This window comes from Cryptomeria japonica, chromosome 6 (assembly GCF_030272615.1).
Source record: "Cryptomeria japonica chromosome 6, Sugi_1.0, whole genome shotgun sequence".
Classification (NCBI taxonomy): domain Eukaryota; kingdom Viridiplantae; phylum Streptophyta; class Pinopsida; order Cupressales; family Cupressaceae; genus Cryptomeria; species Cryptomeria japonica.
In genome coordinates this window covers 538,265,394-538,290,994 of record NC_081410.1, presented here as the reverse complement: position 1 = coordinate 538,290,994, position 25,601 = coordinate 538,265,394, and the positions used below count along the sequence as shown (strand labels likewise).

Here is a 25,601-nt window from a genome sequence, read left to right as displayed (position 1 = left end):
TGTGCAAATCGAAGGGGCACCCAAGGGAGACATAAGCGAATATTTTAATATGTTTTATATTGCACATCTTTTATCCCACATTGTTCAAGTGAGTTGGGTCGACCCTTGGAGAAAGAATAAAAGGAAGCTTTTGTGGCTTCACTTGGCATGTTGAATATGAGAAGAAATTGATGTGTGAGTTGCAGATCCGTTCTTGGCATTAGGGGATGTCTATCCTCTCTTGTGACATTCTAGATGTCATTCCTTTGGGGTTTGGCCTTTGGAATCCATTGCTATCAGCTTCATTAGCAGGCAGATTGGGTGCATCTCCAGCTACAGGCAGATTTGGTGTTTTTGCTCATACCTTCTTCACTTCTTGTCCAATGCTTATGCCATTCTGAAGGGGTGATTTTATGAAGATATTGGACTGATTAAAGACTAATTAATATTATAGCGCAGCACTATTCACATTACTATAGCATGACACTATTCACGCCACTGTAGCGCTGCACTATTCACGTTACTGTAGCATGACACTATTCATGTTACTGTAGCAGCAAGATGGGAAGTCATTGTTGGAACATTATGTCAAAAATGCTGGAGTATTTAGTGAGTTGAAAAATCTGCTATGTATTTACTTTTATTAATTCTGGAAATAATATCATATCAGCAGTAGTTCAATCTTCATGTTGCATATTATTGTAATTTCCTTCTAGTTCATGTTATGTGATTTCAAATCTATGCAAAGACTTAAAAACAAACAAGAAGCCATAAGGGGGTTTAAACATTAAACGGAGAAATAAGGAGTTGGATGCAAACTGTTTGACTAAATTCCTATCAACAGTTGGTTTAGTTTTTGGGCATTCTAGGGTGTCCATTACATTGCTTCATCCAAAGAACTTGTGTCCATCATGATGCTATTGCTATGTATTCAACCTATGTTGTGGATAAAGAACCTAAACGTTGTTTCTTGCTTAACCAAGACATTGGACTATTGCCAAAAAAGAATGCTTCTCCACTTGTACTTTTTCTATCATCAACACTTCCTATTCAATCGGCATGTGTGTATGTTGCTAGGGTGAAATCTTCAACCCTTGAATACCACAAGCCAAAATCAAAAGTGCCTTTTAGATGTTCAAATATTCTTTTGATTGCTTGCACATGAGTTTCTTTTGGTGCTGCTTGAAAACTTGCCACCATGCCTACCATTGGCATAATGTTTGGTCTTGATGCTGTCACATATAATAGGCTCCCAATATTTGACCTGTAAAATGCTGATTTGCTTTAGGAGATTCATCATCTTTGCATAACTTACAGCTTATAACCATGGGTGTGCTAGCTGGTTTGTAGTCTTCGATCCTAAATCTCTTTAACATTTCCGTGATGTATTTGGTTTGTGAGATAAATATGCTTTTGTCGGATTGAGAAATTTCTAAACCAAGGAAGAATGATAAGTCACCAAGCATAGACATCTCAAACTCCTTTTCCATTTCCTTTGCAAACTCTTGGCACATTTTTTTATTGCTGCCTCCGAAAATGATGTCACATACATAAACTGCAACAATCAATTGACTCTCACCTTCAATCTTGATAAAGAGATTACTATTCACAATTCCTATTTTGAAGCTTGTTGTCGTAGTGTTGTGACCATTTCACACATCGCCCCATTAGAATGGGGACCCCCTCTTTTTGCTTTTGTTTTGCTTTCTCTCTACTTGTGGGTTTTTTTTGAGTGAGTGGTTGTTCGTCTGGGCTAGCTGGATTAGGGTTGAACCTACAAGCTCAGTTTTAAGGGTTCTTTTTGGCATCATTCAAGCTAAGTCCAGTCAAATTTTGGAAAATCTTTAAGTATCTCCCTGAAGAATTGAGATTGATGGAATGAGGTAAACCTTTCAGGGGGTCAAATAGGTCTCAGGTTAGGTCTAGATTGAGTAGGGGTTTTTAGGGTAAAGTCCTGTTTGTTTCCAAGTTTGGGTCAGTTAGGCAAGGTTAGTGAAGAAAGTGAGTCTAGTGGGCTAGGTTAAATAAGGAATAAAATGGATCAAGAGCCTGAAAGTGTAAAATTCGCTCCTGGCCCTTGGAGAGGGTCCAGGGCGAAATTTTTGTAGATTGGATTTCCTTCACAATTTTGACTAAGTGTTAACATGTTTGAAGATGAAATTGTGTGTTCTTGCTTGGAGAGGTTTTGATCAAATTTTTGGAGAACAAGATGATCCCTGAAATAGAAAATTCGCTCCTGACCCTTGCTGAGGGTCCAGGGCGAACTTCATTCTAAACACAATTTCTTGTTTTGAGAGGATTTGTTAACTGGTTCTTGGCCTTGAAAATGACCTGACTTTGCCTTGTGAAGTGGTTTGAAACTTAATTTTTGAATAATTTAGCCTGGAATGACGATTTCGCTCTTGACCCTTGCTGAAGGTCCAAGGCGAAAATGTTGTTAAGCTTATTTGGCACTGACTTTGGCTAACTTGTTTTCTGCAAGGTCTCCCAGAAGGAGGATTGGACATCACTTGATGCATTTGAAGATTTGAACATAGGAAAATTGATGAATTTTGGGCAGTAAAGACAAATTCGCTCCTGACCCTTACTAAGGGCCCAGAGCGAAATTTTGAGTTTCCCTTATTTTGCAGTGAAAAAGACCAAGTTTTGAGCATGAATGGAAAGTGAATAACATCCTCTACCCGCCTGAAAAGGTTTTAACTTGAAATGATGAAGGACTTTGTTGAAAACCTCAAAATCACTCCTGACCCTTGGAGAGGGTCCAAGGTGAATTTTTCCATTAGAGTCATTTTTTGCCTTGTTTGGTCAGATTGAGGTGTCAAAGGCATGAGGAATGGTGAAATGAGCATGATGAAGCCTCCAAACTTGTTTGAAGATCAAAGATGAAGGAGTTTTGCCCAGGAAAGGCAAATTCGCTCTTGACCCTTACTGAGGGTCCAGGGGGAAATTCCTTTCAAGCACATTTTTTGACCTTTCTTGGGCATGAAAACCTATTCATAGCACAATACAAGATGAAATCTTCCTTAGCAAAGAAGTTTCAAGGTGAAAAGTGAAGCATCTTGGTCTAGATGGCAAAATTGCTCGTGACCCTCTCTGAAGGCCCAGGGCGAAATTCTCAAAAACACATTTTCCTTGCAAGGTCAAAATGATTTTTACGATTGGAATGGGTGTGAAAAGGCATGTTTTACCCATTGAAGATAATTTGGATGGCCAACAAAGAAGCAATCTAGCTAAATAGGGAAAATAGCTCCTGACCCTTGCTGAGGGCCCAGGGCGAAAAACCTAACATTGGACCCTTTTCTCCAAGTTTGAACAAATCTAAGCCTAGGCATGAGTTTGAAATGATGTTTGAATTGCCTTGAAGTGAAGAAGGATTGTTAAGAGTGAAAGTTTTGAAGGCAATTATCAAAATCGCTCCTAACCCTTTGAGAGGGTCCAGAGCGAATTTCCAAGGTTCTCTCCTTTTTTTGTAGAATTAAGACAAAATCTTGCTTGGATGGGAGAAGGACGTGATGTGTTATGCCTTAGAGGTGATTTGAAGTCTAAAGAATGAAGGAATATGCCTAAAACCAAAAAGTCACTCCTGACCCTTGCTGAGGGTCTAGGACGAAAATCATAAAACCAACATGTTCCCTTCAAAATTGTGCTAAGGCAAGGTTATACTAAGGTAAAAGAGGCCTTCAAAGACATGATGAATAAAGATTTGCTTCTAAAAATTGATGATCCTGGGCTAGGAAAGAAAAATCGCTCCTGACCCTTGTAGAGGGTTCAGGGCGAAAAACTTGGAAAGAGGATTTTCTTGCTTAATTCGGAGGCATAAACATGATCTTGCTTGGTGAAGAAGTTTTTTGATAAGGAAATGAGGATTTTTAGTCAAAGTTGCAAAAATCGCTCCTGACCCTTGGAGAGGGTCCAGGGCGAAAAACACCAAAATCACACTTTTTCTCCTAAGTTGGATAGAGCTAACTTTGAAATTTAGTGGGAAGACCTATTTGAGATGCCTTGAAGAGATTTTGAACTTTGTAAAATGACAATTTTGAGCCAAATTTGGAAAATCGCTCCTGACCCTTGGAGAGGGTCCAGGGCGAAATTCCTCTAAAAGCATTATTTCCTTCAAGATTTTCGATGAAGTAACTTGGTGGTGCAAGGAAATGGATCTTGGAAATTGCGTAGAGAGTTCAACGATTAAGTTAAGGTGGATTTTAAGCCTAAAATGAGAAAATCGCTCCTGACCCTTGGAGAGGGTCCAGGGTGAAATCCACATTTCCACCTAAATTCCTCATGCAAAATGCCAAAACTTGAAATGCAAGACCTTAACTGGATATGAATTCACCCTCCAGGAGATTTTAGAGTCAAGGTATGAAATATTCAAGGCTAAATTTGGAAAATCGCTCTTGACCCTTGGAGAGGGTCCAGGGCGAAATCATCATGAAGCTTCATTAAGCCTTGTTTAAACATGGATATTCCCCAATTTGCACTAAATCACCAAATTTGCTAAGTTCGAAACATTTGGGAAAATTAAATTTAAATTCGCATTAATTTAAATGCATTTTTGCATTTAATAAATTAATTTTTAGGCCTTGAAATAGATGAAAAATTCCCCTTGAGGCATTGAAATTAATTTTGAAAATGAAAAAATTAAGTTGGGCGCTCAATATTTGTTGTTTGCCTTTATTTGTCAAGTCGGCCTCCTTTTTAGTGGTTTTTATTTTATTTTAAGGTTTATTTGCTAGGTTGGCCTCATGGTTGATTAGGGTGAGCGCTCTATATAATAGGGGAGTGTTGCTTCACATTTCAAATCATTCATTCATTTCTTCTAAGTGCAAAATTGAAGAGCAAATTGGAGGAGCGAAATATAGCTTGTTTGGAGCAAATTTCTACTAAGCGTGGATACTAAGGAAGGTGGAATTTATTCTTTTGAAGCTAGAGGAGGCGCAATTCATCCAAGAGAAGGCTATGATTTAAACCTTGTCTAGCGAAATCCATTTTTCTTGCATCATTTTCAAAGGTCTTAGAGTTTAGTACTCAAGAGGAGGTATGGCGAAATTATCCTAATATCCTTGTTTGAGACTTGATTTTTGGGCACTTTTTTTTAGAAAAGTCTAAGTGTTGATTAAGAAATGATAACTCTAGATTTATCATGAAGTTTCCTAATTAATATCTTAAATCTTCCTTTTGAGTCTTATTTTCTACCCTTTAATGCTCAAGGACTAATTTTGAAATGTTGTGTAGGTATCAAGATGGCGACTCCAAAGGCAGGAGTATCTACTAGTCACCCGACTCTCATCAAAGAAGATCAGAAGAATGACGAATTGGAGAGCAGGATCGTGTCCAAATGGAGTAATATCGGAGACACCAACTTAGGAAACTTCAATGTGAAGAAGTTTCGAGAGGTCCCCTACATTGGCAAGCCATCGCCTGTTGCGAAGAAGATAATTGAAAGTGGCATCATCAAGGCGGAAGGTTTCCCTCCAGCAGTCAAGTGTCGTGAGTTGATGATCGAGTGTGCCCGCCACTATGACTCACAATCAAGGACAATCGTATCCAAGGAAGGGAACACTTTAGCTTACCTTTCAGAGGAAGCTATAAGTGAAGCTCTTCATCTTCTAGAGCATAAAGATATGATTTACAAAAGCCTAGAAGGAGCCAGGTCAATGTATGAAGATGATCCCAACACTTGTCTGAATCTCATCAATAAGAATTGGTTGCTCAAAAGTCGGCCTCGCCTGAGCAAGATTCCCAATACTCCGCATAGGATCGACTTCCAAGAGGAGTACAGAGATTTGATAGCTTTGCTCAATCAAGTTAGAGGGGCTCCTCAAGCCTTCTACTTCGAAAAGTGGATGTTCTTCTTCATTCAAGTGATAGTCCAAGGAAAAGGAATGCTTCATTGGGCCAGAATTATTAGCAATAGTCTGGATGTGAGAAGGCTAAGACCCACCAAATCATTCTACATGAGCTCATATGTTATATATGCCTTAATCAGGAGTTTTGAGTATGTAGGACTACCTCACAGAGGAGTGATCGGAAGAGGACCCGGGGAAATGAGAGTTTGTGATTCTTATGTTCATCTGCATCATCCGCCTAGAAGTTACTACAAGTTAGTCAATGATACCTTCACGATGAACATTACTAGGATATTGCAAGGTGGGATTCATAATCAACTATCTCTGGATGCACAAGAACTTGTGAAGAAGTATGGTGCATGGTTCATCCAGTTTCAAAAGTTTACATACATCAGAGTTCAAGGGTGTCCTTCACCTCCCTACATGTTGCCAAGATATCCAACAGACAAGATAGTGCTACTTGAGGTAACTAGACAGTTGGCAGCATATGCAAAGGTGTCTAGACACAAGCATGGAAATGGAATTCCCGTGCCCATCATACTAGGGAATTCACTTGAGGTATGTCCTAACACTCAAGCCTCGGAAGATGTAGAGAAGGAATTATCTTTATATTCATTCACATCCTTTGCCTCGCGGGAGAATTTTGATCCTCACGGTTATATGGAGGAGACAATCGATAAGAAGTACAAACATGAGTTTCAGGTGGAGGACTTCTGGATGAATCTCCCAAGTGATTTAGAGGTTAAAAGAAAGATGCATTCCAGGCTACCCTTAGATTTCATTAGGAAATGCAAAGTTTATAGAGTAGCTGATCAAGCCCAAGATATGGTAGATACCTCCGGTCGTCCTATGACAAAGAAGATAAAGGAGTGAAGATAGATTGGAATGAGTCTGAGGTTTTAGATTTGAGAGCTTTGATGGCTCCTGTTTTATCATGTACTTGCAGATGGGTGGATGTACAGCATCAGAAGTTGAAAGAGCAAAATGTATCAATGACATTCACTTTGGAGGCAAGACCAGAAGAAGGAGAAGCAAGCATGAGTGAGAACACTTCTCATCCCAGAGGTGCAAAGAGGAAAGAAAGACCTGAAAAAAGAGAACCTTCCAAGAAGAAGCAAGGAGCCAATCTTGGTCACCCATCAAGCACATCTTCTCGACATGAAAAGAAGGCAAGTCAAGGAGAAGGTCAAGGGAAGATGGTACTTGAAGTTGATGAATCTATGGAATCCATGGTACAAAATGACAAGCCGGAAAAGGGACAGACGCCTCAACATTCATCAAGTCAATCCCCCCAAGTTGATGCTAATGAGCTACATGAAGAGAAGAATGATGATGAAGTGACATCTCCTCTCCGAGAGGATGAACCACTGCCTAAAGAAATACAAGTAAGACAAGATTTGCCATTCTAGATTTGTTAAAAGAGAGACTGACAAGGGTGATTGTGGTTGAGGAAGAAGAAGATGTATTTGATTTAGAAAGCCTTATAGGAAATTCTCAAGAGGTAATGGAAAAGAAGAAGGCCACCAAGATGTCTAAGGTAATAAGGGATGAGACAGGATCCAGGAAATTGCAAATAGCTACACCAGTAGTGGACAAGTATGAAGGTGAGATTCTTGTAGATGAGTATGACTTAGAAACATTTGAGCTTGGTCCACTTACCACCGAACAAGCAATGGAAGAGGCAATGGATTCATTTGAAGCACTTAAAGACAAACTTAAGGAAGAAATGGAAAAGAATAGGAAGCTTGAGAGAGAGGTCAGTGCTTGGAGAGGCTATTTTAGTCATCTCAATCAGCCCTTGAGACGTCAGGATCCAGCAGTATCTCCTTTACAAGCACTTCCTCTTGAATCAGTTGGCGAAGCAGAAAGGGTCAAGAGCCTGGTTCAGCTTATGAGCTCTTGGATTGATAAATCCCACATGGTAGCCGTTGAATTTGCAACAAGGATGATGAAGACAATTCACCGAGCTATCCAGGTCCTTGAGATTATCCATAATCTAATGATAACTGTGGCCGCTTTCACTCACACTAGAGATGTTATCATTCCTGTCCTGCAAGTAATATGACAAACACCAAGACTGATCCTGGCACAAGAAAAGATAATGGATGGAGGAACTCATAACCTCCTACAGTGGTCAGCTCTGCTCCAGATGAAAGGGGTTCTTTTTGAAGACATCAGCACCAAATGCGGTCAAGTTGAAGGTATCATCCATCCAATTCAAGATAAGGTGTTCGAGGTGTTATGTACCATTCTTGGCAGGAGGATCGAGATTGAGACAGATGTGGACATCCAAGAGTTGGAGGAGAGAGTCAAGGTCATCTTTTGCAAAGAGGAGAACGTCATCACAGATGAGCAGCGAGACCTGATGTTCACTACCTTGTTCCTAATTGAGAAGATCAAAGAACTTGAACCTGGATGGGAGACAGCTCTTCTCACTGCTTTTGATCAGGTCATTCACTTGGAAGAACGGATGAAGAATCTCCCTGAGATTCCCATTGCTGAGATTGAGGGAATTGTGTCCAGATTCGTTGGATATGCTAAGAAAGAGCATAGGAAAGGGAACAAAATTCTAGATGAAAAGTTGTTATAGGATGATGTGGCAACTTAATTCCTATTGGTCTATGTTTCCTCGATTTTTGTGCCAATTAAATATTGGCTATGCATTTAATAATGTTCATCTAAATGGGGACCTTTTTGTAACAAACCCTAATTAGGGTTTAGGTGTCAAAATCTCAGCCATTGATCTTCTTTCGATCTGGGCCATCCATTGTATTTGAGGATGCTATATATACCCTCACTCATTTTCATTTTGATAGTAGTTGATAGTCAATAGTTAGAAGTTAGAGAGGAGAGAGCTTAGAGAGAAGAAAGTTATTGTGTAGCAAGATTGAGTAGTGAAGAAAGAATTTAGAACAATTGTTGTCTATTTGGCTTTGAGATCAATAAAATATTGAAGTTATGGTGTTTTATTGCAATACTTGTGGCTATCTCCATGGTTGTTTATCTTCTTGAATCATTCTGAATCGAAGTAGTATTTAAGTTTAAGTTTGAAGGACTAAGTGTTGTGCTCGACCTTTGGTGAGATTCATGTTCCAAACCACTAGCTTCTTACTGATTGTAAGGACGCCTTGTGTGGTCAACTGGAGATATTGAGATTGCTTAAACATTCAATCATTGTTGAAATATTGATATGTATCTTTATGATAGTATCTATATCCTTGATGATTTGAAAATCACTAATCACCTTAGAAGATCGCATCAATTCCAGTAAAGTTGTAATTTCTTGGCGACACTGAAATTGGTAAAATCTTACCAAGTCCAGCTTACATTGAGTCATTCTTAGGGTTAGATTAGTATTCCTCTCTTGAAACCCTTATCTTTTGCTATTTTTTTGGAAATCTGTTAGTATTAGGAAAATCCTGTTCCTGCAGTCAAAAGAGAGTGACATGGACAAGCTTTCTGAGAAAGTGCGTAAGACCCCTTGAAGAAACAGCATTTACAACGACCACTGGTGCTTATCCACACATAGAGATCCTACAACGAAGAACCTTGAAGTCACCCTGAGTGATCCTTTTTGCGATATCTTCAGCATTCAGAGGCTTTAATCAAGAGAGGATAAGGTACCATTTGGGTATTTTATTCTGTGTTCGGTTGTGTACAAAATACACGTCAACACGTAGGTATTTGTCAAATTTTGACTACAAAGCCCTAGAGACTTGTTTTAGTCCATAGAGTGTTTTCTTCAACTTGCACACATAATCCTTGTTCTCTAATAATAGGAACCTTTTGGCTGTTCAGCTATTCAATGTATACCTCTTCCTCTAGATTGTCATTGAGAAAGGCTGACTTAACATCCATTTTATAGACTTTAAAGTTCTTAAAACAAGCAAATGCCAAAAGCATTCTAATAGCTTCTAACCTTGCAATATGAGTAGAGGTTTTTTCAAAATCAATAACTTCAACTTGAGCATAACCTTTACAATGTTTCTTACTACTTGACCATCTTCATTTTACTTATTCTTAAATACCCACTTGGTACCAATCACATTCTTATCTTTTGGTCGTGGAACAAGTTCCCATGTCTCATTCTTTTCAATTTGATTTAGTTCCTGTTGTGACATTTTCACACATCGCCCCATTGCAAATGGAGAACCCCTTCTTTTTAGGGCCTTCCGGTCTTTTGCCTTTGTTTTTTGGGTCTTTTCACAGTAGTCTCGTCAGTCTCTCTCTAAGTTTGCGAATGTTCGGGGGTCAAATTGATTAAGTTTGCTTTTCGTTTGAGCAAATTTGGTTAAGTCTAGGACTCGTTTTGTTAATTTTTGGGTTTATGCCTTTTGTCCTAGATTTTAGGGGTTTGTGTTAGGGTTTTGAAGAAACTAAGCATACAATTGGAATCAGGACCCTTCAAGGAACCTCCCAATAAAATTTGAGCCAAAACTGAACAACTTTCTATTTTTAGAAAGTTCCTATTTTTTAGGGATTTTGTTGAGTACCGGAATTTCATCATTTTGACAAGTATCAAACTTACTATTTATAGTAATTTCTATTTTTAGTAAGTTTCTATTTATTGTAAGTCATCCTTGTGTCATGTCTAGGGATCTATCGCTAACATTTTAAAGGTTTCTATTTTTGGAAAGTTTGTTCTAATAGAACCATTCGGGCAAGGTGACAAAGGTCAGGCATTCGTGACTACTTCTAATTTCGGAAAGTCAAAAAGCAGACAGGGAGGGTCAGAAAATGGTTAAGTGTTGGATGCCCATTCCTAAAATGGAAAGCTCAAGAAATTTGTTGTGAAATCACCCCGAATTCTTATATGGTGGCCTAATCTGAAAGAAACTCAAAAAACTCCATCCAAGTCTGGAAGAAGCATGAAAGGTTGAATTCCTCCTTCATAGTAAAAATCCACCCCAAGCCAAGATCAGGCGCCAAAATGAAACATGCATGGAGAGATGGAAAATTGCGAGAATCCATGCCTAAGGTGAAATAGCACTATGAAATGGAGTTGGGCACTGAAATCAGGTTGCCTTGGAATTCACAAAAACTCTTGAATTCCTCCTCTAAGGCAAATTTGCACCCTAGGTCAAGGATAGGCACTAAAATGGCATGAGTATGGAAAATAGGACAAGTGATGAAATCCTTGGCCATAGTCAAATTCTGCCCAAATCCTCAGGAGGGCGCCAAATGGAAGGGGGCAAGGATAGCATGAAAAGAATGAAAATCCTTGACTAAAGCAAAATTCCGCCCAAATCCTCAGGAGGGCGCCAAATGGAAGGGGGCAAGGATAGCACGAAAAGAATGAAAATCCTTGACTAAGGCAAAATTCCGCCCAAATCCTCAGGAGGGCGCCAAAATGGAAGTCTCATGGAGGATTCAACATTCAATGAAATTCCTCCTTCAGTGCAAGTTAGCGCCAAAGACGAAAGGAAGGCGCTAGGAGTGAAGTGTCATGGAAAATGGACAAAATTGTGAATTCCTCCTCCTAGGTGATATGGTGCTTGGACACTATGAAGGTCCCTAGAATGAAGTGTTCAAGGAAAGTTTGAAAAGGGTGTGCATTCCATGACCAAAACAGAATGTCGCCTAGTAATGACGGAGGGTGCCAAAATAGACATTCCATGGAGAGCGTGGAAAATGCAAAGTTCCATGCACAATGAAAAATAGCGCCCAAGGAGTACAGAGCGCTAAATAGGAGCCATGGAATTCATGGAAAATAGTGAATTCCCCCCTCCTAAAGAAGTTGCGCCCATGCCAGGTGAATGGTGCCAAACAAGGGTGTCCTTGGAAAGCATCAAAAAAGTAAAAAATCCTTGCCTTAAGGAAAATTCCGCCCTGAGCTTAGGAAGAGCGCTAAACTCACACCATCATGGAGGATTCACGAAAACATCAAAATTCCATGCCCTATGAAGAATTGTGCTAGGCATCAAGGAAGGGCGCCAAAGTAAGAGTGCCTTGGAATTCATTGAAAACTTTAAAATTCCCTCTTTGAAGTGCAGATAACGACTAAGGAAGAATGTAGAGGCCAAATAGAGGTATCCATGGATAACACGAAAGAAGAATTTCATCCATCAAAGTCAAAATCCTATGCCCAGTCAGGAAAATTGAAAATTCTTCCAAGGCTTGGAAGTGATGAATTCCACCATGAAGAGTGAATTCCATGCTCAGGATTGAAAACTCAAAAAAATGGCTAAGGCATGAAGAATTTCCTTCCTCAGGGGTAAGGAACAAATTTCTTTCCAAAGGAGAATTCCTTTACAACATGAATTCCACGCCGGGATGAATTGAAGGTGGAAAAAACAATTTTAAGGCAAGGAAGAAATCAAGGATGAATTGAACAAGAAATTTTCCCCCTAGGGAAAAATTTGAAAAATCCATTCTCGGCCATCAAGAATCATCCAAAATTGAAAATGATGGTAGACTTGGAGTGTGAGGGAATTTTCTCTCCTAGACCTTGGAACCCTAATTTGTGGAAAATTTCTAAAAAATAGGAGATGGTGGAAAATCATTAAAAAACTCCTCCAAAGCAAAGAAAATTTGAGAAACTTCAAGAAAATTCTTCTCTCCTGAAGTTTTCTCTCTCCAAGGTTTTCTTGCCAAGTGGCAGCCGAGTCAACGCACGCTGAATTAATGAAGCATCTCTTTGCATGCAGCCGTCACATTTATGGCATTATGGCAGATTCCTTTTGCATGCAGCCGTCACGTTCAGGAGATGATGGTGCATTTATGGCATCATGGGCGATTTTTGCATGAGTGTACATTCATTGCATAGTGGGCACTTTTTGAATGTAATGGTTAATTAATGCTTTATGGGTGCCATTTTTGGAAGGATTGTAATTAATTATATATGGGCTTTATGGGTTATTAATTGTTGATTCCCACCTTGTTGCATCTTGAGTGGAGAATCTTTTGGGAAACCCTAATTAGGGTTGCATGTAATCATGGCCCAAGGCATATATAAAGGGGTGACCCCCCTCATTTGTAAGGAGGGAGACTTGTATGAAATTGTTGCGATAAGTTTTGAGATAATAACAATGAAACATTGTTCTCTGATGGTGTCCACTTAAATTATTTTTTCAAAGCTTGCATGGTTTCACCTTCCTCACTTAGATTAGAAATAGTAAAGTGCTTTGATTTCAATGGAGAATGTAATGGTGTTTGATGAATTTCCATGGTTCATACTTTTTGCATCTTGCTGATTGTAAGTTGTAGTGTAAAGTTAGCTTGAGCCCCCTAAATTTGTGCTAAGTTCGATTGTGGATAGTCGTTTGGATTGCGTTGTTTTTGGGTATTCAAATCTACTTTCTCGATTTGAAAATCCTCTAGCATCCCTAGAAGATTGCACCGGTTCTTGCGGAGTTGTAGTTGATCTTGGCGAAGCAAAGCTTGGTTTATTTGGAATTTGTTCACCAAAGCACTATTCATTGTTATCACTGCCCTTAGGAGTAGATTTAGATCCTTCTAAACCCTTTCCCTTTTACTTTCAGTTCATTTTAGTTCGTTCGAAGCAACAGCATTGCAGATCCGCTATATCCGATGATGGAGTTCCAGCCACAGCAAAGAAGTGAAAGAACGATGCAAACGTAAGGCCCCTTGGATTACCAACAATCACATCAGCCAACTAAGTCATGTCCGTAGCATAAAGGAACCTTGGAGTCGATTGTTTCTGAGTCACGTCCGTAGCATAAAGGAACCTTGGAGTCGATTGTTTGAACTTCTTGCAATCTTAGCATGCAATTGCACTTTGATCAAGAGAGAGTGAAGTGACCGTTAGGCAACTTTATTCTGTGTTCGACGTTGTCATAAAAAAAACATCAACAGTTCCCATGTTTCATTCTTTTCAATTTGATTTAGCTCTTCTTCCATAGCATTAATTCAATGCTCATCTTCTCTAGCTCCACAAATTCCTCAAGCTCAATTTTAGATAGAAAGGAGAAATTTGCATGTTCTGATGCACTTGCTAATCTTCTTCTACTTTGAACTCCAATAGCTTTATTGCAAAGAATTTGATTTTCTCAATGACTTGTTTGGACAAATCTAGATGACGTCTTTGTATCTTTTCATCCTATTTCTTCTTTTTCATCATCATCTTCCTCCTCTTCCTTGCAGCTTGAGTCTTAAATTCTTCTTCCTTGCAGCTTAGGTGATCATTTGCTCATACTTTCTCCTTTTAATGCCTTGCTTTGTCCACTTTGACATTTGTACTTTCTACAATCTTTTGCAATCTTTTATTGTAACATCTATAGGTTTGGCTTTTTGAGGAATAACCAAGGAAGATGCATTTGTCAAATCTAAAGTCAAATTTTCCCAAATCTTCATCATCTCTTCTAATGTAGCACTTACCACCAAAAAGTTTGAAGTGTTTAACTATTGTTGGTCTTCCCTTCCATAATTCATATTGTGTCTTACTTTTGTTGCCCTCTATTTTGAATGTAGACTATTGTGTTAACTGCTTCTCTCCAAAACTTGTCTAGCAGCTTAGACTCATTCAACAATTTTCTAGCCATCTCTTGCATGGTTTGATTCTTTCTTTCTACAACTCCATTTTGGTGTGTAGTCCATGCAGCTGAAAAATATCTCTTCACTCCATGATGCTCACAAGTCTTCAAATTCATTTGAGGTGAACTCACCTCCTCAATCTGATCTCAAGCACTTTATTTTTAGCTTAGTTTCATTTTCAACCAAGGTTTTAAAAGCTTTAAACTTCGCGAATGCTTCATATTTTTTTTTAAGGAAAGTAAACCATGTCATTCTTGAATAATCATCAATGAGCAACATAAAATAAATTACCTTGTAAACTTTGCATTCTTGTAGGCCCACTGTAATGTCTACTATTGGGATATTCCTATATTTTTCCCTAGAACATCAAATGAGGTATGAATTATACGGAGGAAGTGCAACTTGCCACTTTAAGTCTTTATTAAGTCCCTACAACTAGGCTAGTTACCATTATGAAAGATGAAGAAAAATATAACCGGCAATATTATAAAGAGAATCCTAATCATCATTCTAAAGTACAAAATGTGCATGTGGGATTCAATAATACTTTCCCTTACAACTTATCCTCATTATGGAGTCCCTTGGAAAATCATCGAGCTCATTCCTTTCTATCAAGCCCAAGAGCACGGAATGACACTTACCATTCAGCCTCCTAGCCCCGACTGGGGTTGGCATACTTGAATGGAACTTATGTACTACTTGCATCCCTTATTATGTATTCCATTCTATCCTCCATAATGAGACAGTTCGTTGATTAAAGTCTTAAAGAGTCTTATATATATAATCTATTGTGCATAAATGTCATAATGGCAAGAATAGCAACATATAAATATATGTCACCAACAATATGTTAACTTCTTATCATTCCTACATCTTATCAAGTGGAAGACAATATAACAAGTCAGCAAGATCAGAGTTCCATGTATTATGCATCGTATAAATATTTGAACAGTATATAAGTCTGATCTTGTTTGAACTGATATATCATTCTTATCCCCTCTATTTTCCTTTCACATCATCCTCTTCATATACCATTTCATGCCTCTTTAAAGAGGTGACTCCTCCAAGAGAGGCGTCTCTCCAAGAGGTCAGCCTTCCTTACTAAAACTGTTTTAATTTAATTTGAAATCATTTTTAATTCTTTCAAGGCAGTGCTTATATGAGGGAGGTTGGCCACAATTTAACTTAGTTTATTTAATACATTCCCCAACTGATGCTAGTGCAGGTCGGCCTTCATTTTGAGACTTATTTAATTTATTTTAAAACCACTTAAAATGATTTAAGAGTGGTCGGCTTTATAAACTAATTCCAGCACTCACATTATTTATCGCTGCTCCTTCACTAATATAAATCTCTTCTATTAATATTCCTTGCTGCGCTCATAAATGGCTGTTCTTTATATGATACTTATCATTGATCTTCATAACGAATTCACTTGTCTGGCTTATTTATAATGTCTGCGATTTATATTTGTAAAAGCTGTTATAATTTAAAGGCTGTAATTTTTTTTAAATTCGCAGGGGCATGAAACCCATAGAGATTCGTATGGACAAGTTCCAATGGCTTTGTTGCTGAGTACTCCTTTGAGTTGAAGCTTGCTCTTGTTTGTTTCCCATGTTGACATTGCTTGCAAAGAGTGTTTGAAGGTTTAACAATCTTTGGCATATCTCTTACAGCTTGTTTGGTGCTGATTTCACTATATTATCAAAGTTTATATGGCCCATTTCTCTATGCCATAACATTCATCTGTTTGTCCCATACCACACTTTTCTCCCTTGATCTCATTGAGGATGTATAGGTTGTTTGTATTGGCATCAACAACTACTTTTCATGTACTTGCCTTTATTATCTCACAACCTTGAGCAGGAAAAGTAAGAGTGTGTCCTTGATCACACATTTGACTAGCACAAAGAAGATTATGCTTCAAACCTTCAACACACAAGACACTTTTTGTTTTAGTCTTACCATTATCAAGACTAAGAGTACCTTTCTTAGTAGTATTTTTTGTATCATTATCTCCAATTTTTACTGTGCCTCCATTTACTTCCTTTAAAGTGAGAAACTTGCTCTTGTCTCTCATCATATGGCTTGAGCATCCACTGTCAATGTACCATTGATTTCCTTCTTATGGGTGTTGGGAGTTTCCATTTTGTCTTCCAAGCTTGGTATCATGAAGCTTTCTAGGGTTTTATAGTTGCAAACCTTGTTAGAAAGCTCCAAACCTTAAACTTTAAACCCTAAGCATGTGCTCATTCTTCATATTCAATAGCCTTGTTATAATTTCATGTTGACTATCTATATCAAGTTCCCAGTAAATTAATTCATGAACTAATCCCATTGGAATGTTGTGGCGACCGACCCCTTTTGTTAGCTCTGTCGGTTCACCCAAGCCTTGACCCTTGTGTTAAATGTTGCGCAAGGCTTTACACGTGGACGCTCTAGATTGGTGTGCTATTGCACAGTTCTCACTACTAAGCAACTTGCTCGATCGTTGCACCCCTTTCATACTTTTACAACTAACTTATTTTCTAAGCATATCGTGCAAGATCAACAGCCTGCATTTATGTGCGCTTAACTTGAAGTTGCATTTCTAGCTATCTCCGCAGCGGTGTGGTCAACAAGTCAAAGGGGGTTTTGTCATCCGTGATTCTTCGTCTACATCAATGGCTTAGATCATCGCGTGGCTGTGCGATTACGCAAACATGCTCTTTGGAACTAATTTCGCAACCCAAAAGTCAATATGTCAACAAGCCCTAAACCCTGAGCATCTGATACATGATCTGTGGCTGAATCCGTGATTGCATGACTAGGCAGACCTGCATGAAGGACCTAACTCCGGAGCCCCACGATGTTGATGTAGCAGGGTGGCCCGTGACTTTGCCATCTTACTTGAGTTGGACCAATGATGATGAGCCATGTGTTTAAGGATTCAAGCGGTGGGCTAGTAAACCTCATGACTATCGAGCTAAGTCATGAACATATATAGAGATCCCATTTGGAAGGATTTATAGTTTAGATTGTCAGGGCACTTGCACAACTATCAAAAGTTGCTCAAAAAGCTAATTCTGCAAGGCCGCTAGTAAGAAAAGCGACGGGTCCTAAACCACAATCACATGATGTAAGATTAAGGGTTAGGGTTAACATGCGATTGCATGATAAATCAGAGATGCTCGACTAGGTTATGCTCAACTAGGTTAAGACTAGGTCCCAATGTGACGATTCTAATGGCTACTGACTAAAACAAGTAAATAGTTGTTAAAAGCTTAATATTCAAATTCAAATGCTAATAGCTAGTTCGCGCTAGTGCAAAGGGTAAGTTGCATCATTAATTCACACAATTGCACCGTTATAAGCAAATTTTATGCTTAATCGGCCTCACATGAATCTCTGCATGCTTATTATGTCGATAAAAGTGTTCTCTGTGATTTCTACGACTTGAAAGTTTAAAGTTCAGGTTTTGCTTAGGGTCTTGTGTGAAAACAATTGTAGTAAGCTTAAGACTTCAAATTTCACATTGTGTTGCCTTAGTCTTTGGTCTACCATCCCCCTTATTGAAATTGAGTCCTTCAGAGCAATCCTAGGGTAGAATTGATAATAGAACTTAAAACCCTAGCATAGCACTTCACTGCCTGTTAAACCCTTGCTTCAAGGTTTCATCATGGCCGAACCTTCAACTTCTCAAGCTAAGAGTGACACAGTCAAGGTAGGGAGATCCAATGAAGGACATCCCTGCCTTGCAGCCTATACACAAAACTCCATGCAAGATACTGGCAACCAGTAACACAACACGAGATCTAACCGGTAAACAGATAAAGAGCAACCCTAACCGGTAGAAGTAACACATGATATAACCGGTAATCAATCATTACAACCATTTAATGAATTACATATGCCTTCATCAGGTACACATGCTGGACCGCAGCCTAGGATCACAAAACAATCCTTACAACACAAATCTAAGATCCGTAGATCTTCTGCTCGACAAATAGGCCTCCAGTAACAATCTGCACTATTCTGCACTGATCCGGACCTTAGTCTATCCGGACTTCAGTCCCCTCGGACCAGAATCTCTCCGGAAACTACATCTTCACTCGATCTATTCTTCCTCAGACCTCTGTCTCCTAGAATGAATCTCGAAACTTCTCTTTATACATTCCGCAAGCAATAACAACTCGATCAAGTCAGCCAAAGACCAACCGGTTTAAGATGAAACTTGTAAACAATAACATGTCGGCCCAAATCTTCAAATGCATAAAACTTCACGCGGACCTCCAGAAACATCGGTCAAGGCCCAAAACAACATCGCTCAATGATCCCCAAGTTACGAGAACCACCCACAAACTGATTCATTCTCACTCCATACACTGCAAGACCAACCAGTAAGAACATACCAATACTGGGATCGATGTCTCACTGGAAACAAATCTAAACGTCGGTTTCAACTACTCTGGTGCTCCCGCATCACTCTCGGGGTTAATTGAAAAGTGAGTCCCATCACTTGATCTGGTTCGGCGATCTGTCAGTAGGTATTTGCAACTACCTCAGGGGTTCGGCGGTTTGACTACAGGTTCCGGTTGCCTCTCCTCGGCGAATCTACCGGTCCACCCTGCAGCCTACCTTGGTTCGATGATCTGTTCAAGTCTCCACCCACTAACTGCCTCAAGCTCAAGCTCTAGGTTCAGCGGTCTACTTGCAAGCCTTGCACTACCTCACATTCAGCAATCTGAACAAGTCTACAAGCTGCCTCAACTTCCTTTCCAACCAACCGGTACATAACCAGGTCTTCTTCGATCAACAGGTTCACAAACCAACTCTGATACCACTTGACCTAGCCAAGGTAGGGAGATCCAATGATGGACATCCCCGCCTTGCAGCCTATAACAAAAAACACCATGCAAGGTATCGGCAACTGATAGATACAACGCAAGAGATAACCGGTAACCGATAAAGAGCATTCCTAACTGGTAGAAGTAACACATGGAATAACCAGTAAACCAAAAAAACAATCATTATAACCATTTAATGAATTACATATGCCTTCAGTGGTTACACATGCTGGACTGCAACCTGGGATTACAAAACAATCCTTACAACACAAATCAAAGATCTGCGGATCTTCTGCTTGACAAATAGGCCTTCGGTAATAGTCTACATTGTTTTGCTCTGATCCGAACCTTAGTCCATCCAGACTTCAATCCCTCCGGACCAGAATCTCTCCGGAAACTACATCTTCACTCGATCTCTTCTTCCTTGGACCTCTGTCTTCTAAAATGAATCTCAAAACTTCCCTTTATACCTTCCGCAAGTGATAACAACTCGATCATGTCGGCCAAAGACCAACTGGTTCAAGATGAAACGTGTAAACAATAACATGTCGGCCCAAATCTTCAAATGCTTAAAACTTCACGCCGACCTCAGGAAACATCGTTCAAGGCCCAAAACAACATTGCTCAATGATCCCCAAGTTACGGGAACCACCCGCAACCCGATTCATTCTCGCTCCATACACTGCAAGACCAACCGGTAAGAACATACCAATACCGGGATCGATGTCTCACCGGAAACAAATCCAGGTGCCGGTTTGAACTACTTTGGTGCTCCTGCATCAAAGAGGAAGTTCATTGAGGAAGTTATAGCCCAACTTCCAGGATCTACCAACACTAAGAAGAGAGCAAAAGTTGGCAGCAGACTAGAGGATTTTTTAATTGACTTAAATGCAGGATGCAGGGACCCAATCATTGAACCTTGGGGGTTCAATTTGTGGAGAAGATGTCATAATAATAAAAAGGAAAATATCCCAGGAAGAAACATATGGGATTTGAATTTGGGAAGACTGGTTGTTCCCAATGTGTTTGTCAACATTGATCTCATAAAAGCCATATCAAGGAGATACAAAGAAGACAATTGAAGATACTTTCATGTTGGATGAGCAGACTAATTGGCCACTTGATGTGGATGAATTGGCCAGAGAATTCAAATCACATGATAGGCTCTATAGGAGTAGGGTTCCGGCCTTGAGGCCAAAGCACTTAGGCAGAGATGAGAAGGCCTCGACTCCATGAGATCAATCTCCTTATAGTATTGACTTATTTGTAGGATACTTCAAAGACACATATTATGCTTTGTGTTAGGTTTTTGTTCTGGATGATGAGCCTTTTATCCCTAATTGGATGCTAATTGTATGTATGGATGTTTAGAGCAAAGACCATAAAAGGGATTTTGACTATGCAAGTGTATTAGCAGAGAAATTGCATACAACACTTTATCAGTTTAGAGCAAGCCTCTCAATGCATTTCAAGTATTGTTCAATTTTGATTCATATGAAGACCTTAGGGTTAGACCCATGGTTGAAGGAGAATATCTCTCTATCTAGGAATGGACATATTAATGGGATGTGTTGTAAGTAATCCAATTATAGCATGTTTGAGAATCATTTTGTCAAATTGATGATGCTTTTGCTCCAAGGGAGTGTGCCATGGGGTCTAAGTGAGAAAGCAAAGAGTTTTTTTAGACCAAAGGTCCTTGACCCAGAGAAGGTTATAGATCAAAATTGGGGGTCTTGGTTTTACTTCAAGGACCATACCATTATTAGGGTCTTTGGTAACCCTATTGTACCAAGGGACCTTCCAATTACAGTGCTTGATAGGGTTGCTTTCTTGGAAATAATGCATCAATTATACAAAGCAGAAAAGTTTATCATTGGAGGTGCTCACAAGAAACGTTCATTCCACCCATCACAAGTTCAAGTAGGAGTATATCATTTTACCAACAAAAAAACATTTGACACCCTAGACAGTATGCTTGGTAAGTATAATCTTCCTTTTGCCAAGCATAGATTTTATGATTCTAAATGGTTTGTACATGGCTTAACCAAAGGAAAGTGTCCTGATCACGAATGGGATCAAGAGGAGGACTTGATTAGAAATGCTATAGACTATCAAGAGGTCCTTAAGCAGAGGGAGAGATGGTATAAAATCATGTAAAATGAAAATCTAAAGAAGAGGAGTGGTAGCTCCTATTCTTCCCATTGGGAGCAAATTTTAATTCCAGAATTAAAGATGAAGGCTATTTTTAGTGCTTATAAAGATGTAGATGAAATGCCATTGCCTCATGAACAGCCAAGAGCACAAGTGCAACATGAAGAGCCCAAATCCCCTCCAATTGAAGTGGCATCGATATCACCATCATTTGTTGGCTCTCCAATCGGGCCAACTTCTCCACCATCGAGCCCTGTGCATCCACCACTTCCACCTGGTTATGAAGCACCTACCTCTATTGCCCCTACAGTTTCACAGCTTATTCCTAAGGTTGTACTTCCCCCTCCTAGATCATTCATTGCTTCATCTTCAAAGGGACCCATGTCAACCCCTTACTCATTGGGTGCACAACCTCTAATTGTCCCTGAAAGTCCTAAGGTGATCACACCACTGCACATTTTATCTCCTTGCCGAGAGATTCCATTTGAATCCTATGAAGGAATTAACACTCAAATGGAGCAACCCATGCCACCTCACAGGTTTGACACAAGATTGGGGGTGCAAATTGAAGATCCTTGTCTTGGAAGAGGTCTTGGTGCTTTCAAATTAGGAGGTGATATTACTGAAGATGTGAGGTTGACAACATGTGAAGAGTTCATGAATGATGAGAATTTTATTCAAACAAGAGAGTTTAAGCAATTTTTTCTTGAAAAGATAGCAGATCAAATATAGGAGAGGGCTATACAGCTTGAAAGCCTTGATAAAGGAGAAAAGGTAAGGGTAAAAGATGAAATCTTTAAAAGAGCAAATGAAAAGTTGGATAACATAACCCCTGAAATGGGGAGGCAAATTGTGAGAAATAGTGGTGTCTTGCTTTTAGAGGGTTGGGATCTCTCTTCAACCATTGCATTTGACAGTTTGAGAAGGAGACAAGACATAAGTTTTGACAATCTGGATCCTAAGTAGGCCAAAAGTCTATTCTTTGGTTCTGCACTTGATGATAACTTGGACATATTGGCCATTTGGTGTCTATATCCTAGCATCCAGAAGCCCTCAATGATTCAACAACTTGATGAACTATATGGCCAACTTCTACTTAAGAGAGCCTCAAGCACTTCAGTTGTTGAGGCTACTGATATAACAGTTAATGTTGCTAGATTTGCTCACAAAGTGTCCAAGAAAGTTGATGAAGAAAACAAGATTTTGAAGGAGAGAGTTAAGAAGTTGTAAGGGCAATTATATTCTAGGCCCTCTCATTGTACACCAGCTCTTGAACAGCAACCCTCTGAAGATATGATGGGCCTCAGGAATGACTAGGCAATGGCCAAGCTTGAGAATTAAAATATGAGGGGAGAAATTGATCAATTGTATAGACAAATCAGAGGAGTAGAGACCAAGATAGTAACAAAGATGGTCAAGACTCTTTTCGAGTCTAGGTATGTTGCAATTCTAGATCATGCAGAGGCAGCATGGGACGAGCACAAAGAGCTTATGGACTTCTACCAGTCCCATTTGAAGTGGCAGATGTATATTGCTTGTTCAATTTCTTTTCTAAAAAAGATTATAAATGGTTTAGAGATTTGCCTTGTAAGACCTTTGCCTGAATATTTACATGAGGTGATTGATGAGATGAGATTGAATGTGCTAATTTAGATATTTTCCACTCATAAAGTTTACACAAAGGTAATCAAGGCAGAGTCATTTGATTTCCAAGGTCTCATAGTTTATCATATGCATCCTTTTTTGATGAAAATTAGAGTGATAAAGAGAAAGAGTTGAGGTTGAGACCTAAGTCTGATTGGAAATCAGAAATAAGGACAGTTTTGGATCCAATATTGGTAGACAACCAGGCAGATGAGGCATAAAGAGTGCACAAGTTGGATTCTTATTTAAATGCTCTGTCAAATGTTGAATCGGGTTTAATTAGAGTGGAGATAGCAAGGAGAAAGACCAATGATGAAGATTATCAGAAGCATCTCCACAGGATTCAGAAATTTGAGGGAGCTGAGTACCTATAATTTGTTTTGACTACTCTTTCCAACCTGTGAAGCAATTTTGAATTTTTGAACCAGGAAGTGACTGTTGGTTCCCGCCATATTTGATTTTTGAAAATTTTGTTATTTTGGCTATATAGGGGTAAGTGAAGAATCTAGTCTTGGTTATGTGATTGACTCCAATCGTATCATATGAAATTTGAGCATTAAAGGCATATTTTGAAAATTAACAAGCTGCTCTCTGGCATGGTAGCATTAATATGTTTGCAGGGTTATAAAGTCTTCTCTAGCTTGATAAGCGAACTTGTGAGAAAAAGGAGGCTCCAGATTATCAATAATAGCTACCACCTGTGAAGATTGAAAGAGAATGTCTGTTCTTGTCAGCAGCTCAAAAAGTTGTTTGTCTTCTAGTGTGTCAAGCGGTTACCTAATGCCACTTATCTCTTGTAAAAGGCCCGAATCTTGTTGCTCCCTTATCATATAAAAGTGAATTCAAGGCCTTATTAATAGGTCATATAGAGAGTCTTAAAAGATATGTAAATGTCTGCAAGTCTGTGAAGCAAGGGTATGAGAAGTCTCCATTCTAGTTTATAAGTTAGTTCATGAATATTGTTGACATCTTGAAACATATGTAATATCAAAACATCTTGAAATCAAAACTCAATGATTTTCATGCTATCTTCAATATTTGTGTTAAAAATCTTATGAAATAAATGGTCAAAAACCTCTTTGATTTTGTCTCTGCATAGTGTTGATTATGTGTGTTTGATTTTTGTTTCTTCTAAAGTAGAGGATTAAATACTTAAGTCAAACACAGAGATTTTTGTGGAATAGTTTTTTGGATAATAAGTAGAGCTTGTAATTCATTATCATAGCTTGATTAATATAAGGTATTAATCAATGAGAACATGTATGCTTCTGGTTGACATATTGCAGCTGTTTCAATTGTTCTGTTTTATTCATGACTCCATTTGCCGTAGGATAGGCAGCGATCATCTTATTTTGTTCATTTGCCGTAGGATAGGAGAACATGTATGCCTCTTGGATTTACAAGTTCAGCACATCTTTAAAAAATCAAAAGTGATTCCTTTTCAAATGTTATTTTGTTTTAGGTTTGTTTCAATTTTAAGGTTTTAGGGTTAGAATTATCCATTCTCAAGGTTCTCAAAGCTTATGAATTAGGGATACAGCCAAATCCAATTGACATCACACATCTGCTTGATTTCCATATACTGAGAACATATCTGTTACAATACCTGTTTGAAAAGAAAATAGAATTATAAAGGTATTGATATAGGTACACCCACCTTGGTCTAACAGAGCCTAAAGTGCAGAGGATCATGATTAGCACCTTATTTGTAATCAAATCCTGTTAAGTTGGCCATTGATCCAAGTGCCTGTTGATTGAAATTGGCAACCTCATAGGGGTTACTTGGGCAGTCAGTTGGGGAACCAATAATGGGCATGAAAAACAGTTTGCACAAGCATAGATTTCTCCTCCTCTTGTTTTTCTTGCTCTTGCTTCCTCTTCCAAACAGTGAATTTTCTCATTCAAGAGCATGCTTTGGCTCCTTTCATACATAGCAAAAGATTCAGAATTGAACATAGAAAGGGGTCTACCGTTTTAAGAACAATTTCACAGAAATATATGTGGCTTTTTAAGGTGGCTGGCAATTAGTTTTGATCCAGTACCTTTTTTCTTTTGGAAGTTGTTTCCTTAATATTTAATTCTTTTCCTCAGCTCAAGGTTATGTTGAATTGCCTATTTCTTGTACCCTTACTTCTTTCTACTTGAATTGATATATTATTATATGTAGTCACTTCTATTATTAGTTTTTCAAAGTTGATGATAGCTATCCCTCTATATTTGTATTTTATGTATCACCTCTTTGCTGTTGCCATTTATTAATATAATTTTTTAATCTTAGAAAAAGTAAAGTGAAAGTGCATCTAGAAAGTGTTTAAACATTAAGTTATCACATGAGTGTACTAATAAGGTATCTGTTGACATGTAATGTCAGGTATAAACCATCTTTGAAAAATAATATATATGAAAGAAGAGCAGCATCTATATCGAAGCAGCTCTTGGGACATGATATGCAGTGTGACTATGATCAACTACTTGCCAAGCCGCCGAATAAGCCTGATGCCATATTTCATTGGTAAGTTTCTTTTCAATAAGTTTTACAAATTGGCATTGATACCCATTGCATTGTATAAGAATATACTTGAGGCATACTCAATATGGAAGCTTCTCTGTCACTGACATACCTGCGTATGACAGTGTTTTGATTTCCCTCAGCTAACTCTTT

The 25,601-nt window shown here is 38.8% G+C and overlaps 1 protein-coding gene across 2 annotated transcripts in view; it reads left to right on the top strand.

The window, feature by feature from the left end:
• Positions 1-25,601, top strand: part of LOC131030252 (uncharacterized) — a 152,748-nt gene that overhangs the window by 101,520 nt on the left and 25,627 nt on the right. For both annotated transcript variants that reach the window (XM_057960981.2, XM_057960980.2), the window contains one exon: positions 25,311-25,451. In XM_057960981.2, the coding sequence (XP_057816964.1) occupies positions 25,311-25,451 (141 nt within the window). The remainder of the gene's footprint in view (positions 1-25,310; positions 25,452-25,601) is intronic.